The sequence below is a fragment of the Corvus brachyrhynchos genome, unplaced genomic scaffold (genome assembly GCF_000691975.1).
Source record: "Corvus brachyrhynchos isolate BGI_N302 unplaced genomic scaffold, ASM69197v1 scaffold646, whole genome shotgun sequence".
Lineage (NCBI taxonomy): Eukaryota > Metazoa > Chordata > Aves > Passeriformes > Corvidae > Corvus > Corvus brachyrhynchos.
The window spans coordinates 89,391-107,368 of NW_008238401.1; the positions used below are offsets into that span (position 1 = coordinate 89,391).

At 39.3% G+C, this 17,978-nt stretch overlaps 1 protein-coding gene across 6 annotated transcripts in view; it reads right to left on the minus strand.

Moving 5' to 3' along the window:
- The window catches only part of CEP89 (centrosomal protein 89), a 44,585-nt gene that overhangs the window by 10,522 nt on the left and 16,085 nt on the right, over positions 1-17,978 (minus strand). For 3 of the 6 annotated variants that reach the window (XM_017736415.1, XM_017736417.1, XM_017736418.1), the window contains 5 exons: positions 14,821-14,936; positions 13,999-14,179; positions 12,954-13,121; positions 12,142-12,283; positions 10,732-10,821 (listed from right to left, as the gene is read on the minus strand). In XM_017736415.1, the coding sequence (XP_017591904.1) occupies positions 10,732-10,821; positions 12,142-12,283; positions 12,954-13,121; positions 13,999-14,179; positions 14,821-14,936 (697 nt within the window). Of the gene's footprint in view, positions 1-3,763; positions 4,350-10,731; positions 10,845-12,141; positions 12,284-12,953; positions 13,122-13,998; positions 14,180-14,820; positions 14,937-17,978 lie in introns of those variants that run through there. The other 3 variants (XM_017736416.1, XM_017736420.1, XM_017736419.1) reach the window with 3 other exon arrangements.

The following is a 17,978-nucleotide window of genomic DNA, read 5'->3' on the forward strand; positions in this document are numbered from 1 at the left end:
TGGAAATTGTGAAGAGTGCCTATGCCAGGCTACAAAGAAGCATTGAGAGGCTTTTTAGAGACTTGTGGCGAAAAAAAGCCTTTGTGTGCAGGCCAAAGTAACTCATCCTTAAAAAGATTAATAACCCCATGTGATGGCCCATGTCTGGCAGTGTGAAGGAACTGTGAGATTTTTCATGGAAGAGATGCTTTATACCACAGCAGATTGTTTCTTTCCGGGCGGGTCTGCTATTGGTGGCAGTTTGGGAACCACGTGCAGCTGAAGAAAACCCTTTTTCCCTTAAGCATAAGAAAGAGACTTATCAAGAACTGCAACACTGACTAACATCCCATGTTACCCTTTGTGTGAGTTGGGTAAAAGGAGGAAAGTGCTGGAAAGGGGGAGGGGGTTTGCTTTAATTTCTTGTTATTTCTCTTTACTTTTAATTCTATTAGTAATAAAACTTTCTTTGTACTGCAACTGATTAAGGTTTATGCCTGCTTTGCTTTCTTCTAATCCTTATCTCATAGAGGGAGAATAATTAAGTGGTGGATATTTTGAGCCAAACCACTACACTAAATTGGTGTTTCTGCCCGGTTTCGAACTGAACCCGCTACACAGGTCCAGCTCGGGGTGCAGGACCTGAAATGCCCTCTGTAGGTCAGATGCCCATAATAATTTCAAAGAACAAGAGAACAGTTCCTCTCTCAATTTTATCACGAAAAAGGGCTGGTGAAGTGTAGCATTGGTGAAACCCCGTTTTTCATCAGGTGGTCACTGACTATTCAGCTACCGGGCGGTCTGTGTTCTAAGCTGAGGTTTGTGTTTTAAGCTGCACTCTGCTTCAGATGCTTCAGGCCTCTGGCTCCTCCATATCCCACAGCTGCCTCTGTTGGCTCTGCACTCCTGCTCTACCTTTGCCAACTGAAGCTGAGTCTTTGCTGGCTGCAAAATCAAAGGGCAAAAGTGCACCTTTTACTTATGGCCATATGATTATAGTCTGAAACTAGATATGAGTGATACATAGTTCTGATCTTGCCTCTATGGACAGATTATAATTAAGTCTGTGTAAAATGCAGCCTGGGCAGGTCGGGCTGGTTCTGGACACACTGACACATGTAGCTGGTGCTTACAGAGCCTTCACAGCAGGCTATTACCTTTGAATTGTTAAAGACAACCTATTAATGTTTTCTGAAGTGAAGCAAGTAGCAGCAAACGGACTGGTTGAGATGACAGTTTTCAGGACGAGGATATTAACACATAGCTCGAAGTCATAATATTTTCCTCTAGAGCTGGATGGGGCATGCCATGGCCAAGGTCATGGCATCCCATGTACATAGTAAGCAAGATGAGGAATGATCATGGATGCAGGTGCTGGTACTGAAGAGGACATAATTTACACTCTTCTAAAGTTGTTTCAGGAAGGATATATCCTCTTCATCACCATAGTTCTGTTACACCTTTTGTACTGAATTACAAGCTGAAAGTTGGAGAACTCTGAATAAACAGCCAACAAAACATTATTTCTACAAACACAGGCTGCTGGCTATGATATATGCAATGATCTGGTCATTTGTTGAAGTAACAAAGATATTTTCTGTCAATTGTGTTTTCTCCCATCGTTTACCAGTAAAATTAGTATTGTCCCTTTCAAAAGAGAGCAAAGTACCATCTGAAGAAAACTGTCCCACTTCTCTATAGAAAATGTTATAATTCTGATCCTCACAGAACAGCCCTGTAATGGAAGTACTGATGAAATTTTTACTGTGTGCTACAGAACACTGCCAATTTTCTCCCATGGCACCTAAAAACTTCTAAAATATTTTAAGATCACTGACAATTATCTTCAGGGCTGTGTAAAAAAATCATACATGGGGCTTGGGGAAGGAAATTCCTCCTTAGTAGTAGATGATGACAGTGCTTGTATCTATAGCCTTCCCAGGACAACTGGACTGGGACAACTGAAAAGTGACAGCCTATATATTCAGAAGGTTTAGTGAAAGTTTTGTCAGACAGTACTGTGGTGTTAATAGGGGAAAAATACTTTCTCTATTCTCAGTGAAAAAGATGTGGGAAAACTGTAGAAACTTTTAAATTCAAAAGCCAACAAAATCAATATTTTGGGAAAAATATTAATATTTTTGGAAAAAGTTAATATGTAGTATTATGTGCTAGAGTAAATAAGCTTCCTTATTTGCAGATTGATATTGGCACAGAGATGAACAGTAAATAGTTGGGAAAGCAATAAAAAGGGAAAGGAGTTATACTGGAGAATCTTCAAAACTGTATGTCCAAAGGTATAAGAGAATTGTCTGTACATGACCTTTGACAAAAAATAATCTAGTATTAAATGGAACACTGGTAATAGGAACATTGTCTCCTTCAATTGTGCTGGCATCAGCAACCGGTTATACAGACACGAAGCTGTGCAATGAGTACACGTAGTTCTGAAATACACAGCTCCTCAGTGATCAGGAAGTGTTAGGAATAAATCTTTATTGCTTTCTCTTCACTAATGACAATTTTGTACTCTAAATGCAATAGGTAGCAAAATGGCAGAAAAAAAATTAAGGCTGAACTAGTAAACTTGCATGAAAATGAGGGCAGTTACAGTAGGAGATGCTAGATGGTAGGTATCTTCAGTACAAAGGTTGTTTCTGTTTTTACTAAAATCTCATGACTAACAAAATTATTATCAAATAGAGATTCAGAATCAATGAACTTGTTGTAATCTAAATTATTTTTTTTAACAGTGTGTGCATAATTTAAAGATTATAACACTTGCAGTGAAGGAAAGGAAAAGGTGTCTAATGATGAACTGGAGTGCAAATTCTGTTATCAGAGATTTACTGCTCACGGTTCTATGTCCAAAATCTTGGATTGTTTTCACAGAATTTATACTAGACGTTTGACTAAAATACTTCATAAAAAACACAGATTTTCCTGTGTTATCTGTCCCTTTTGCATGAAGTTGAAGGACTCCCTGATGAGACAAACATTATGTCCAAGCTCATATTAAAAGAGAAAACAGTGTGGAATTCTGACTGTAAAGAAGTAGTTTTAATACCAGAAAAATTTGCTTCCTCAAATTCTTGTCATGGATCATAAATCTGCTTGGTAATTACAATTATGGAAGTACAAAGAGACCCCCAGCCAAAGTACTGGCTCAGGTTATCATGCTGACCATGGCACTGAATCAGTATCTCTCAGTTTACAGAATCACAGACTAAACTAGGTTGGAAAAGACCTTTGAGATGATGACCTAAACTCACCTTATGAACTAAATCATGGCACTGAGTGCCACATCCAGTCTTCTCTTAAACAGCTCCAAGGATGGTGACTCCACTACCTCCCTGGGCAGCCCGTGCCAATGCCCCATCACTCCTACTGTGAAGAATTTTTTCCTAATGCCCAGCCTAAACCTCCCCTGGTGCAGCTTAAGGCTGTGTCCTCTTGTCCTGTCACTGATTGCCTGGGAGAAGAGACCAACCTCCACCTGACTACAACCTCCTGTCAGGGATGTGTACAGAGTGATAAGGTCTCCCCTGAGCCTCCTTTTTCCCAGGCTAAACAACCCCAACTTCCTCAGCTGCTCCTCACAGGACTTGTGTTCCAGACCCTTCACCAGCCATGTTGCCATCCTCTGGACACTTTTGAGCATCTCAATGTCCTTCCTAAATTGAGGGGCCCAGAACTGGACACAATGCTCAAGGTGCAGCCTCACCAGTGCCGAGTACAGGGGAAGAATGACGTCCTCGTCCTGCTGGCCACAGTATTCCTTATACAGACCAGGATGCCATTGGCCTTCTTGGCCACGTGGGTACACTGCTGGCTCATGTCCAGCTGCAGTCGACCAGTACCCCCAGGTTTCTTTCTGCCTGGCCACTGTCCAGCCACTCCATTCCCAGCCTGCAGGGGGTTATTGTGGCCAAAGTGCAGGACTTGGCACCTGGACTTGTTAAATCTCACATTGTTGTACTCAGCCCATCTATCCAACCTGTCCAGGTCCCTCTGCAGAGCCCTCCTACCTCCTACCAGCAGATGGACACTTGCACCCAGCTTGGCGTCATCTGTAATCCTCAATCCCCTCATCCAGATCATCATGGAAGGTACTAAACAGGACTGGCCTCAACACTGATCCCTGGGGGGACACCACTAGTGACTGGCTCCCAACTGGATGCAGCACCATTCACCACCACTCTCTGGGCCCGGCCATCCAGCCAGTTCTTAACCCAGTGAAGAATGCACCTGTCCAAGCTGTGGGCTGCCAGCTTTTCCAGGGGCATGCTGTGGGAGATGGTGTCAAAGGCTTTGATGAAGTCCACGTAGCCAGTATCCTCAGCCTTCTCTGCATCCACCATGTGGGTCACCTGGTCATAAAAGGAGATCAGGTTGGTTAGTTGCCCCTTCTAAAGCCATGCTGGTTGGGTCTGGTCCCCTGGCCATCCTGTAGGTGCTGTGTGATGGCACTCAGGATGATCTGTTCCATAATCTTGCTGGGCACCGAGATCAGGCTGACAGGCCTGGAGTTACCCAGATCCTCCTTCCAGCCCTTCTTGAGAACAGGTTTCCTCAAATTCTTTGGCCATCTTACAATTCATTGGCCAGCTTACAGATCTGGGCCCTCCCTGGTGAGCCAGGATTGATGATACATGGAGAGCAGCTTCACAGACTCATCTGCCAGTTCCCTCATCACCCTAGGATGGATCCATCTGGTCCCATAGACTTGTGAGCATCTAAATGGCTCAGCAGATCTCTGACTGCTTCCTCCTAGATTACTGGGGGGCTATTCTGCTCCCTGTCCCCATCTACCAACTCAGGAGGACAGTTGTCCTGAGAGCGACCTGTCTTAGTGCTGAAAATTGAGGAAAAAAGGTGTTATGTACCTCTGCCTTTTCCTCCCTGCATCCAATAAAATATGGAGGTTTTCCTTGCCCCTCCTTTTGCCAGTAATATATTTACAAAAATATTTTTTATTATCCTTCACAGAAGTGGCCAGATTAAGTTCTAATTGGGATTTTGCCTCTCTAATTTTTTTCCTACATCACCTAGCAATATCTTTAAACATTTCCTGAGTTACCTGCCTCTCTTTCCAAAGGTGATACACCCTTTTTTTTCCCCTTAGTTCCTTGAAAAGCTCCTTGCCCATGCAGGCCAGCTCATCTTTTGGCACAGAGAGACAGTCTGTTCCCGTGCCTTCAAGACTTCTTTCTTGAAGTATGTCCGTCCTTGCTGGACTCCTTTGTTTTTAAGGGCTGCTTCCCAAAGAACTCTCCAAATCAGTCTCTTGAATAGGCTGAAGTCTGCCCTCCCGAAGTCCAGTGTGGAAGTCTTGTTAATGCCCCTCCTTGTTTCACTGTATACTGAAAACTATTATTTCATGGTCACTTCCCCAGCGGTCCCCAACCATCACATCTCCCACCAGCCCTTCTCTGTTTGTAAACAGCAGGTCTAAAAGGGCCCCAGCCCTGCTAAACTTGCTCACCAGCTACAAGAAGAAGCGATCCTCCATACACACTAAGAACCTCCTAGACTGCCTCTTCTCTGCTGAGTTCCCAGCAGATACCTGGCAGGTTAGTTACCTACAAGAACACGGGCTGGCAAGCTTGAAACATCCTCCAGCTGCTTGTAGAATAACACATCCACCTCTTCATCCTGGTTGGGTGGTCTATAACAGACTCCCACCAAGATGTTGGCCACCTTGGCCTTCCCCATGATTCTTACTCATAGGTACTCAACCTTATTGTCAGTAATCTCAAGTTCCATGGTGTTGAGAGCCTCCCCACTATCCAGAGCCATGCTTCCTTCCACCTCTTCTCCCTTGCCTGTCTCTTCTGAAGAGCTTGTAGCCATCCATTGCAGCACTCCAGTTATGCGAGTCATCCCACCACATTTCTGTGACGGCAACTGTGGCACAGCTTTGCTGCTGTACCAAGGCCTCCAGCTCCTCTTATTTGTTACCCATGCTGCGTGTGTTAGTGTACATGCACTTCAGCTGGGCTGACTCTGGCTTGCCACCCTTGGGCTTGTTTCTGGAGAGCCTAGTTGCATCCCCTTCCCCTTCAAACCTGGTTTAAAGCCCTCTCAATCAAACCCCCCAATTCATGTGCTAGAATCCTTTTGCCCTTGTTAGATAGATGGAGCCCATCTGGCTCCAGCAGGCCAGATGCTGTCAAAGCTGCCCTATGATCAAAAACCCCCAAATTCTGCTGATGGCACTAGCCCTTAAGCCATTCATTGATAATGTGGGCTTTCCTGTTTCTTCCATCATTCATCCCTGCTACTGAAAGAACTGAGCAGAACACCACCATGCTTCTGCCCCATCAACCAATCAACCCAGAGCTTTGAAGTCCTTTTTAATTACCCTGGTGCCCTTCTTGTCAACCTCATCACTGCCAGCCTGGACAACCAGCAGTGGGTAATAATCAGAGGGCTGAATCAGCTCAGGGAGTCTCCTGGTGATATCCCGTACCTGGACCCCAGGGAGCCAGCAGACTTCCCTGTGGGATGGGTCTGACTGACATACAGGTCCTTCTGTTCCTCTCAGAAAGGAGTCACCTACTACAACTACCCTTCTTTTCTTCTTAATACTAGAGGTTGTGATCTGTCTGGCAGACAAAGTACAATCGGGAGGCTCTCTGGGCAGATTATTTTCTTCAGTGTCATCCGCCTGACCCTCTCAATCTCAATAGGACCTTGTACCTATTCTGTAAGGGCACCTGGGAAGGTGATGGGGGTCAGGAGGGAATTTTATTACTGCCCTGAGTGTGGGCCCATTTCCATTCTCCCCCCTCTACTACATTTCCTACTTCTGCCTGATGGTAAGAAGCATGGGATGGGGCTCCTCTGATTCCTGCAGGGCTTCTCTAAGGGTTGGAAGGGTCTAACTCCGCCAGTCTATTTCTCTTTCACTTTCCCTAATAGTCCTTAGCCTTTCTACTTCTTCCTTAAGCTCTGCCACCAGAGCAGATCATTCACCTGCTCACACTGCACGCAGGGGTCTTTTGCACTATCCTCTGATACTACCACCAGGCTCAGACACTCTCTGCAGCCAGAGGTCTGAACAGCTGCGTACTTCTTGGAGAATTCTGTTTGTTAGTATGCTTTTACTAGCAATGGCTTTTGATAATTTGAAAACAATTACTGGGAAAAAAGAGGGGAAAAAAAAAGACACAACCCACCACCAGGAGGGTGGTGGCAACCCTGCCTTTGCTAACTGCTGAGCAAACTGCCGTTCCATGCCCTCACAGACTGCCATGCCCCTGCTTGCCCACTCCTGTTCGCTGTGCTTTGAGACACTTGCCCTCCCTAGAGCCTTTTGTAAATTGTCTGCAAATCGCCCCTCCCTTCGCCTGAATGGCTAGCAAGAGGGCTCAGAGTCTGCTGGATCAAGAGCCCTTTTCCAAGCTATGCAAGCAAGCACTCAGTATACTGGTATGGCTGCTTGGATTTCTTTACTTTGGTTCCCTCCCTCTTGGGGTCTATTTATTAGTGATTCAAAAGGTGGTGTGTGTGTTTTGTTTCCTTCTAAGTGTATGTGTCATATATGGCTTAGTGCATCTGCCATGGAATTTGTGACTCCTCTTCATAAATATGGTATGTAGTGTTTTAGCAATTGATAAATTTTTAACTGAACACAAACTTTGACCTCTACAGACTGTTAAAAATCCATATAATATGCCATGTATGTATTTTTGTTAAAGCACAATAACTTGTATGAATATTGGCAAAATTGCAACATGGTACTGTGTTTTTCCTTTTACTAAAAGGATGGTGGTTACTATCACCTGATTCTGATGTTACAGATGGGTTTTTGACCACCATCTCATTAACTGTTAATAAAACAAATATTTGAAGGTTAGTTATTGTTTAAAAAAAATCCTGTTAAATACATTGTCACTGTTTTTAGAAACAGATGGAGATTGGAAATATTCTGTGTATCACTGTTCGAAAAAACCAAACCAAGTTCCATTTATAAGCTGCTTCAGGTCTGAGTCAAATATTTTCTGATGTCAAAGGGAAATAAAGTTGCATGAACTGTTCTGCTCTACAACTGTTGAATCCTAGAGGGCCAACTAAAGAACAGTTTTCAAGTAAGCTTTAACACTTTGCATGATTCCATCTGCCTGAAAAATTATCTGACATAAGTCAGTAGAAATAAACCTAAAAATGTTTTCAGAACTAAAATACCAAACTAAATTTTGTTTCCTTAACACAGTTCCTGCACAAAAATGATTTATTTTGTATTCAACTTATTTGATTCTGCTCTATCACTCTCTACATTTCATGTGGTTATACTGGTAGCCTACAAAATGTTTTGCACAGTGAATGAGTTTATAAAGTTTGTTTACAGTAATATCCAAATCCCAAACTAAAAATGGGTATTTATAAAAAGAATTACTTTTAATTTCCTATATAACTTCAGCATATACAATTTAAAATGTCATAAAGCTATGTATATAAATATGGATGTAGTTTGGGGTTTTATTTTAGCAATAATCTGTTACTTAGCTTAAGATTTTTGTCTTAGGTAACAGATCTGCCAAATCTTGATTTGAGATTTCTCAATGAAAAACAAAAGCCATAGAATTTTGTTAATTTACTTTCTCCAAAACAATTAATTAAAAGGGAGAACTCTGTATCAGAAGACCAGATCCACTTTTATGCGCAAGGCACAAATGACCTGACTTCAGAGGGAAGTGTGTGCCGTGTGCTTCCAGTGGAGAATGGCTGGCCCACCTAGCCTTCCTTCTTTCCTTCCATCAAGAAAGATTTGCAGTGAGGTGAAAGAAGCCCCAGGAAAACGTTTTTAGACACACACGGTTGCATTTGACCTGTAACAGTTTTGGATGAGCTTGTTCCTGAGATACAAGGCAACAAACTCTGCAAAAGGCAAATATAAGTATACGTAGTTATGTCTAAAAAATTGAAAATACAAGTGCCTACAGTGGAGTCTGTCAGTAACTCAAAGCTGTAGGCTAGAAACTTTTCTCTCCTCATAACCTGAGGACTCTATGCTCTACTTCATATGTATAATTTGTATTTCTTATCTTTTATCTTGTGGAAATATCGGAAGATAGCTAAAAGCCAAAACAAAATAACCTTTTCTAAGATAAGAAATAGCCTAACACATTGTCAATAACTGTGTCTTCTTTTCAGAAGAATTAATGCGTTTTAAGTACTATTATCACTGGAGACAGATAACACTCAAATACCTCATAAGAGGTTTATCCCAAAACTCAATATACAGGACAGTTACCCAATTTGTGATTTCCTAAAGCAGCAAAGAAATAAATTATACTAGCTTTTAGCAAAGCTAAAATATATTAATGTATCCATTAATACAATAACCAAAGAGCATATGTTTGTAAGTGTTGTGTGACTATTTAAACCCTCTGCTTTACTGACAAAAATAAAGAATGAAAATGTTTTGCAAGTAGATTAGTCTTACTTTTGCTAAATAGAAATGAAATAGAACTTTATTTACAGGCTTTTTTCTGATTTCCATTAAGAGTTGATGGGTTGAAGATTTTTTTAATTTGGGTTTGCACTTAAAAATTCACTACATGTAAATGTTCTTTATTTTATGCCAACCTCTTCTCTATCCCTTACAGTAATCACAGATCTATTACATTGCATAAAATCCATATTTAACAAGAATACAAGCCACTGCCTTAGTAGGGGAGCCAGACATGAATGAGGGTGAAAAAACCTAAAAACATTTTATGGCTGTATCAGTATAATTAGGTAAATCTTTTAGGGTAGTGTTTCATGCATTCAGGTATTTTATGAAGGGTTCCTTACAAATTCAAACTGTTTTTCAGCTTACTGCTCTCTCTTTAAACTTGGATTTAATTTATTTTCTTTATTGCTAATTTCTATACTGTATCAATCCTTAAAAGGAAAGTGCAGAAGGAGCTGGTCTCCATTAACATAGTGGTGGTGCACATTTGTGTCATTTGATGCAGGAATAACAGTGGAGGTCTTGACTGGCAAAGTGTAATACAGAGACTCTCTGCTTTAGGATAAACTGAACAAATTTGCTTTAATACAAAACAGCTTTTGAAAGTAATATATACATTTCTTTCTACATATAGAAATCAATATGCCAGGTATCTTTCTCCTTTCTTTTCTTAAGATTACAGTAAAGGAAATCATGGTTGCACCAAAGATGCTAAAACATAAATGTTTCAAATTTATTTCACTGTTATATTGCAATTACATACTGTGCTTTTTATTTGTTTAGGGAGTTGTAAACATAACTTATAATGTATTCTCTAACTAGGCTGGATGTTTGAACATCCTCTGAGTTTCTAAACCTTCTACCCTATGGTCACATGAAAGTACTTGATGGTAACTGTACACTTGAGACAATGCTTTTCATTCTTCCAAATCTAACTGTAATGGACTTCAAGTTGAAGGAGTGGTACAGCCTCAAAAAAGGAAGACAGAATACTTGGGTTACACTACAGAGCAAAAAATGAAATACAAATAATATTTAAGTATTATTACAACTAGTCATAATTCTCCAGGTAATGATGTAAACGTGATGATCTGGCAGGCATGCAATGCACAAATACAATGGAAGAAGATACTAGTGAAAATTATAATGATGATCTATTTTGCTTTTTCAAAACTTTTAAAGATAATCCGTAAGTCTTTCCTAAAAACATTGACATAGATTTACTACTTTTCTCATTAAAAAACCTCAAACATTTGACAGTAGATATTTAGCTTAGAAACACTGCTTACCTTAACTTTTTCTTCCAATCTTCCTAAGCGTAGACTGCCTTCTATAATTTTCCTGAGAACACCATGATTCTCATTTTCCAAACATCTGGCCTGCAACCATGCAGTATAGAAAGCTACTTTAATAAAGCTAAATAAGCTAAAATAATGTAATCATTAGATTTGTCAGGGCGGATAAAATGCATACACTGAGGGAGACACAGCAATTCCATTTCGAACTCCAGCAGTCTGAAGAAGCAACATGGATAAAGAGTCCTGGAAATTATTCTCCTAATGGCTCATTAATAATTTGTCAACTGACTGTGAATACTATGAAACAGTATTATTCTGAAATGAAACATACTCTAAACCCAACCAATTCTGTGATTTTTTTCTACAGATATATGTATGTATACGTAGGGATCCCATTTTTATACATGAGACTCATCCTTCAGGTCACATTATGCAAGTTGCTCTCAAACAAGCCCTTGAAACTGGCAGAGGTTTGGGCAAGGATATTTCTAATATGGTATGCCTAATATTTAAAAGTAGGTATCCCAGAGATTGAGATCTAAGAATCAGTTCCCCCAATTCCTAGGAGACATTTATTGTGCCCAGTTTCACAATCCTGAAGTCCAGTTTGTAGTGGACAAAGATTTGAGTTGTGTCACCATCATTCCTCTTCTAGAATTAGGAATTAACTGCTGTATCTTTTTACCCAAAGCTGATGACAACCTTTGTCTACCACCTGAACAACAGAAGTAAAAGAAGCTTTATTTTAACAAAGTTTTGTGAAATGATTTCAGATTCAATTTGAAGACAAGAGTATGAATATGAAAAATTGAAATTGTGTCCAATGCCTTGTAAAAGAAACAAAATGGGCTTACAAAAAGCCTAGAAACCTCCATGCCAGGCACTTCCACTAAACAGAAGTTGTTCCAAAACTCTCAATTAGCCTGTTAAAATGACTGCTAACCAATAAGGAGCAATAATATGCATATGCATTCACAGCAGAAGGTCCATACAGATCACTTCAAGGATAACAGTCCACCCTTAGACTCAAAACAAGCATTAAAATTTTATAATCATGTGCTATTTTTAAATACATGTAGCTCAACATCAACCTCTAAAACTAGGTTAAAAAAAATCTTTTAAACTTGATATGTGCCATTGCAGACCCTAATGCTCATGTGAATTAAGGCTTAATTATCTTAACTTCAGAAATAAGGGTAGTTGCTTTTAATTACTCCTCTAGAAAAAAATCTTTCACTGCTCCCATTGTATTTGCTGAAGTCTACTTAAATAGAACTAAATCCTTAAACTGAAATGATAGCTTTATTTTTTGATAATTCAGATTAGCAATAACTTGTGCCAGTAGCATGATAATTGTGTGAAATATCAATTAATGCATATTAATTATTTAAAGGTAATTACCAAAAATACAAGATGATCACGTTCCTTAGCTATCTTCTCCACCAGCCCAATAAGGTTTGTTAGATAGTGATGGGCTGTAACTTCTTTTTCCATTGCTTCCTCCAGCTGCAGTTGCAAAAGACCTATTTTCTTCTTTAATCGTCTATAAAAGAAAAAGGAAAATCTTTGGATGGGGAATTAATAATGGCCTTAAAAAACTTGCATCACATGTGCAAATCAACATGTACAAGTCTCAAACAATCAAACATACTGTTAAAAATGCATTGGCCCAGAATATTTGCAGTGCCAAAAGTATCATGTCCCAATTTTTGGGGCTGTTTCTTCTTTACAATATGTTATCTGAATAACAACAGTAACAATGATTCAAAAGAACAGTTTGTGCAATGGCTACAAGTTCATAATTCTTAAGATATAGAGCAATAGTATTGTTTTTACTTTTTAGAATATTGTGAACTCATCTCTAAGCAACTAGGTGCATGAGAAGATCTGCAAATAGTGTAAGTCTACTCATCATCTCTTCAGATGAGTACACCTAATGATTAATTGCTATAGCTAACTACTAACTACTAAATTAAATATATATTCTTAATTTGCACATAGACACAGAAAAGTGAGCAGGAAAACATACAAAGGTTAGCAAAATATGACAACCAGGCCTCAAGACATGACAAAGATATGTTTAGGAAACATGTTTTTTCTGCAGTAGGTAGAAAATACACTTTATGGGAAGTTAGATGGTATTTTTTCAGGTGTTTCTGTTGTTTTTAGAAATAAAAGTATTTCTATACAAGAAAATGAGACTGTGATAAGACCTGTTTGTCTTTTGAATCATTTGCATCTCACTTTCCAGGATATTCTTGTCAGCCATTAAGTTATTTTTCTCTAAGAGCAGTTTCTTGTTTTCAGTTTGCAGTGATGCTGTCTTTCCCATTACATCTTCCACCTCGCAGCGCTTTTTCTCCTGCTCCTGTTGTAAACAGCTGCAAAAACCAACAGGTGTCATGTATAGATTACTTCACTAAAATGCTAAATTACAGGAAGATACCTATGTTGAAGTTTTGAAAAAGATACACTGAGAATGCTCAATGTTAAGTGATGACATCAGAGGTATTACAATCTCATATCAAAATCACGACAATTATTCAAGTAATTCCTTTGGACTGCACTTTATTTAAATTACAAAAATATGTAGTCCAGATGTAATTTTTTTTCCCCAAGAAATTACTAGCAATGCCAAAATACAAGGTTTGAGAACTTCTCAGGATGGCACTGTACCACAAAGCAGTAATCTGCACTATCCAAAGGCTTGAAAGCATACAAATTTACAGAATGTCTTCATGAAAACATTACTCTGCACTCTGTGCTGCATGACAGCACTCCTGAGTTGTGCTGTTTTGTGTAATTTCCACATTGTCACAACTGGAGAAACTTAGAACTTCTAGTTTAGAATTTCAGGATCCTTTAGACATGTTCCAAAGGTGGGAACACAAGAATGGAAACGTTTTATAATATATAGTATAGATAGAAGCAAATAGATTTGACAAAAATGGTATTTTAAATGCCTCCTCTTCTACTATTTAAAATGGTACAATTAGCAGTATGTACTCTATGGTAAAAACACTTCTACCAATGTTTCTAGATCTGGGATTTCCTTTTTGTCATTTTAAATGTCTCTAAAAACCAAGACAGTATTTTTTAAATACTTCTTTACCTTTCTTTGTGCTTTGGTAGTTACCTTCCTGGATTACCAGCAGAAGTTTCCACTGGCTTCCTACCTACAGAGTGCTACGTATGCAGCTCTGTTCATGTGCATGCCTTGCACCAATGTTTCTCTGTGCACCATATGTAAACTCATACCTTTTTAAATCATTCACCAAAGCCAAGTGCTCCTCTGCTGTTATTCTGCTATCCATTTTGGCTTTCAGCTCTTCACATTTAGAACACAATGTTTCTAGCTGCTTCTGGTACTCTGCTATTTCTTCCTCTTGACTCTGTTTCTTACCTTCTAAGATTACTATTTGTTTGGTCAACTTCGAAGCTGTGGAAGGGAAAAAAAAAAACGTCAACTGGGTATAGCAGAACTAATTCTATGACTTGTGAAACTCCAACAAAACCATTAATACATTAATTCCTAGTTGTTCACAACGTTATGTAACAGTGGATTTGTCAATTTGTATTTTAACAGTTTGGACTTGATTTTTTGCTGTCTCAAGCAACTTGTTTTGGAAAAGTGCAGGAACTTCAAGAGTACTTCTTTTCAAGGCTATAAACTCATTGAAATGTCATTTTACTCTGAAAAATTCTGATTCAGTTTAAAGTGCTCTTCAATTATGAAAAGGACTGTATTGCTGTTTAACTTCAAGTTCTTCTCACTTTTTCAGAAGCAGTAAGTCAGAATGGAGTATTTTTTGTAGTGTCAATAGGTGATAACGACATTTTTTTTCAGTATCAGTTGACATGCAGAGCATGATCTCCTATTAACGTTACCTACATTCAAGGATGCTTTTTAGGCATATATAAAGTCGCAAAGAAAACCCCAGCTAACCAAAACCAAAACTCCACCAAGCCTGCCAAACCAAAAAATGACAATAGAAAACAAACAAAAACCCCTACAAAAATCTAAACCTGCAGTACCATCTTTAGTGTAGTTCAGATGACTAGCAACTCAAGCACTTTTACCTTCGTGAACGTGCTGTCTGTGACTATCTTTTGCTTTAGCTTGTTGAATTTCGAGTTGCTCCATCAACAATCCATTTTCATCCAAGACCAGCTTGGCCTGAGTTTGCAGCTGCTGCCTGCAATGATAACCACCTTATAAATAAAATATAACTCTAACGTTAACTTATGTCCAAAGAACAAACACAACTGATTTTCAACAGTGTAAACTTACAAAATCATATTTGAACCTCTTTAAAAAACAGATTAAAAATCCTTATTGAAAGCAATATCAGGACCTGAGGTAAGCTTACTGGAGGCATGAACTCATAACAATCAAAATGTGATTTATTTTAAATAATGTTTAAAATCTTTGAGTAATGGAAGCAAAAATTCCCTATAAAAAGAAGGAAAAATAAGTATGTGTGAATTAGGATTATAGCATCGTAAAATGGTTAAGGTTTGAAGGGACCTCCAGCCTCAGGAGGTCATCTGGTACAACTGCCCAGCTCAAGCAGGGGCACCTACAGCCAGCAGCCCAGGACCATGTCTAGATGGCTTGAATATCTCTAGACATGGAGACTCCACAGCCTCTGGACTGCTTGTTAGAGCACTCACCATGAAAAACTATTTCCTTGCATTCAAAGGAAGCCTCCTTTATTTCAGTTTGTGGCAGTTGCCTCTTGTCATTTCACAGGGCACCACTGAAAAGAGCCTGGCTCTATCACTATACCCTCTCTTCAGGCATTGATATCCAGCGATAAGACCTTCCCCTGAACCTACTCTTCTCTAGGTGAAATGGTCCCAGCCATTAAGAGAGAGAGAATTAAAGCTACATAATGATGCAAGATTTGCAGACATCTTTGTAACTAGTACCTGAAGCAAATTTGTTTCCAAATATGTTTATAAGATTTGGATTTACTTGACTTTGATCTGTAGAAAAATACTGCCAGTGAGTTTTATGGGCCTATAAGGAACATGGGTGTTTAAAATGAACTATCCTGAGCAGAGAACTTAACTCTCTGTTTTTTAACTTTTATTAATTCAGCTTTTAAAAAAAACAATACCAGTCTTTCTGATGTTAAAAAAAACCCTTTAAAAACTATTCACTGTTCTAGTAAAAGCTTAAAAAGAACTATTAGCCAAAAGGCATGCAGAAATACAGTACAAGTGTCAGATGATAGCACATTAATTTAAACTGAAGTTCGCATCAGTCAGTAAGAGTAGCCCAAACCCAAACAAAATGTAGCAAAAGAGACTCTTAACAAGGATTTCTGATGATAAGAACTAACAACACAGTGTGTATCTGCTTTGTTCATGTGTGGCCTGACCTACATAAAAATGCTTCCCATTGTGCACTAATCTAGACAGGGACAATTTCCCCTACTATCAAATTATATTCTGACTAAAACTGAAGCTAAAGCATACAGCTAACAATTGACAGCAGAAAAATATAAACAGTCTACCCTGAAGATTTTTGCAAACACAGAAATGGCAGTCAACTTACACTTCTATTCATTAAAACCTCTGTGTACAGAAGCTTGCAAGTTTAGCTGACTTCTTTAATTTACTGCACTGGGCATAAGAGAAGAAAGGAAATGTGTATCAGCCACTTGAAAATCAGTCAATAGCTGTCAAGCTACATCCTCATCCTCAGCTATGCCTGGCATCATAAGGCTATTTTATTAAAAAAAATTTGAAAAATTGCTGCAAAAGGGGGATTAGTTTGATGAAGACCAATTCCTTCATGCGTAGAAAGTACATTCCTGCAGCAGTCAATACAAATAAAAGAGCACTGCACTGCAATGTTGAGTGTGAAGAAGTCACTGAAGGTAGAGAGCAAAAGCTACTTAAAGTGATATTGCTGCTGGCTTCCACGCCTTGCTGTAACCCTCCCTTAAAAAACAGCTCCCAGATAGAGACTATAGACAGCCTGATATAGCTCAGAGAGTTATGACTTTCTCTCATTCATTTGCAGAGGGGCAAAATTAAAAGCAAAGGTGTTAACTGAAAAAATTAACATTTAAGAAGCTGGAACACCTTTATGAAGAGCGTTTTGAAATTTGTGGACAGTATATAAGCAGCTAAGGATACCTGAAATATCCACAGTATTTTATTAAAGCACCTATACAACACTTAAGATACCTTTGTAAAAACCTGCTTAACCAAATCTATACAAATACTAACACCTGTACTTCTGCCTCATTGAAAGTAGGTCTATGCTACTGGGTGAATCAGCAGAAAGACCTAAGATTATGATGAACACCATCTCTTCCAAAGTCCTCCTCATGTAGACACTGCGTCATCCAAGCACTTGCATGCAACTACCTGTGTCATGGGTGCAGGAAGAATTTTTATGTTCACTCATACGGGATGCTGTTCCAAAACCTGTTACACTGGCTAGGAATTATCTTCCAATTTCCACTTTAAGTTTGTTTATGGTGAATGAATACCCAGCTGTTGTCCTAGTAACACCATCCCGAGTACCATAATTGCAGCAGAAGAACTTTTTGTATACGCCATGTCTCCTGCTCCTGCTGTACACACACAGAGCAACACTCCTTTTTCAGCCTTTGTTCTGTAAGTGAGAAAGGCCAATCTGCCTAAGTTCCAAATAAAAGAGGCTCTCCATTTCCTTGGCTACACCACACACCCTTTCAGCTTTGATTCTCTGTACTTAAATATGTGAACTCTCTGGAGATTTCCATACAACTGTATTGTTATTGTCTAACCTCTACTGGAAGGACCTATTCTAACATACCCCATGACCTTTCTTTCTCTTTATAGCTGTTGCCCTAAAAAGCTGACAGTCATCTTTCAATGAACCAGTACAAACAGATTCTTCTCCATCTCAGTTACCAACCGATGAATATCTCACTTAGGTAAACTGTTAGTAAGTCTCAACTATTTTTTACTACTGTCCTGGTTAAAAGGAAAGGTGTCTGCCAAGGAAGGTGGGAACCTCCTTTGGAATCGAGAATATGACCCCCTTCTCCCCAAATTATTATAACTTGAAATTGAGGGGCTTTCAGGCAAAGATATAGGAAAAGGAATAACAGTTCTTTACTACTATATATATATATAAAAAGGCAAACAAACAACAACATCACCAACAAGGAACAGAAAAAACCAGGAACCCAGCGCCGCCTCTCCCGGCCGCAGCCCTTTGCCCTGGTTGCTGC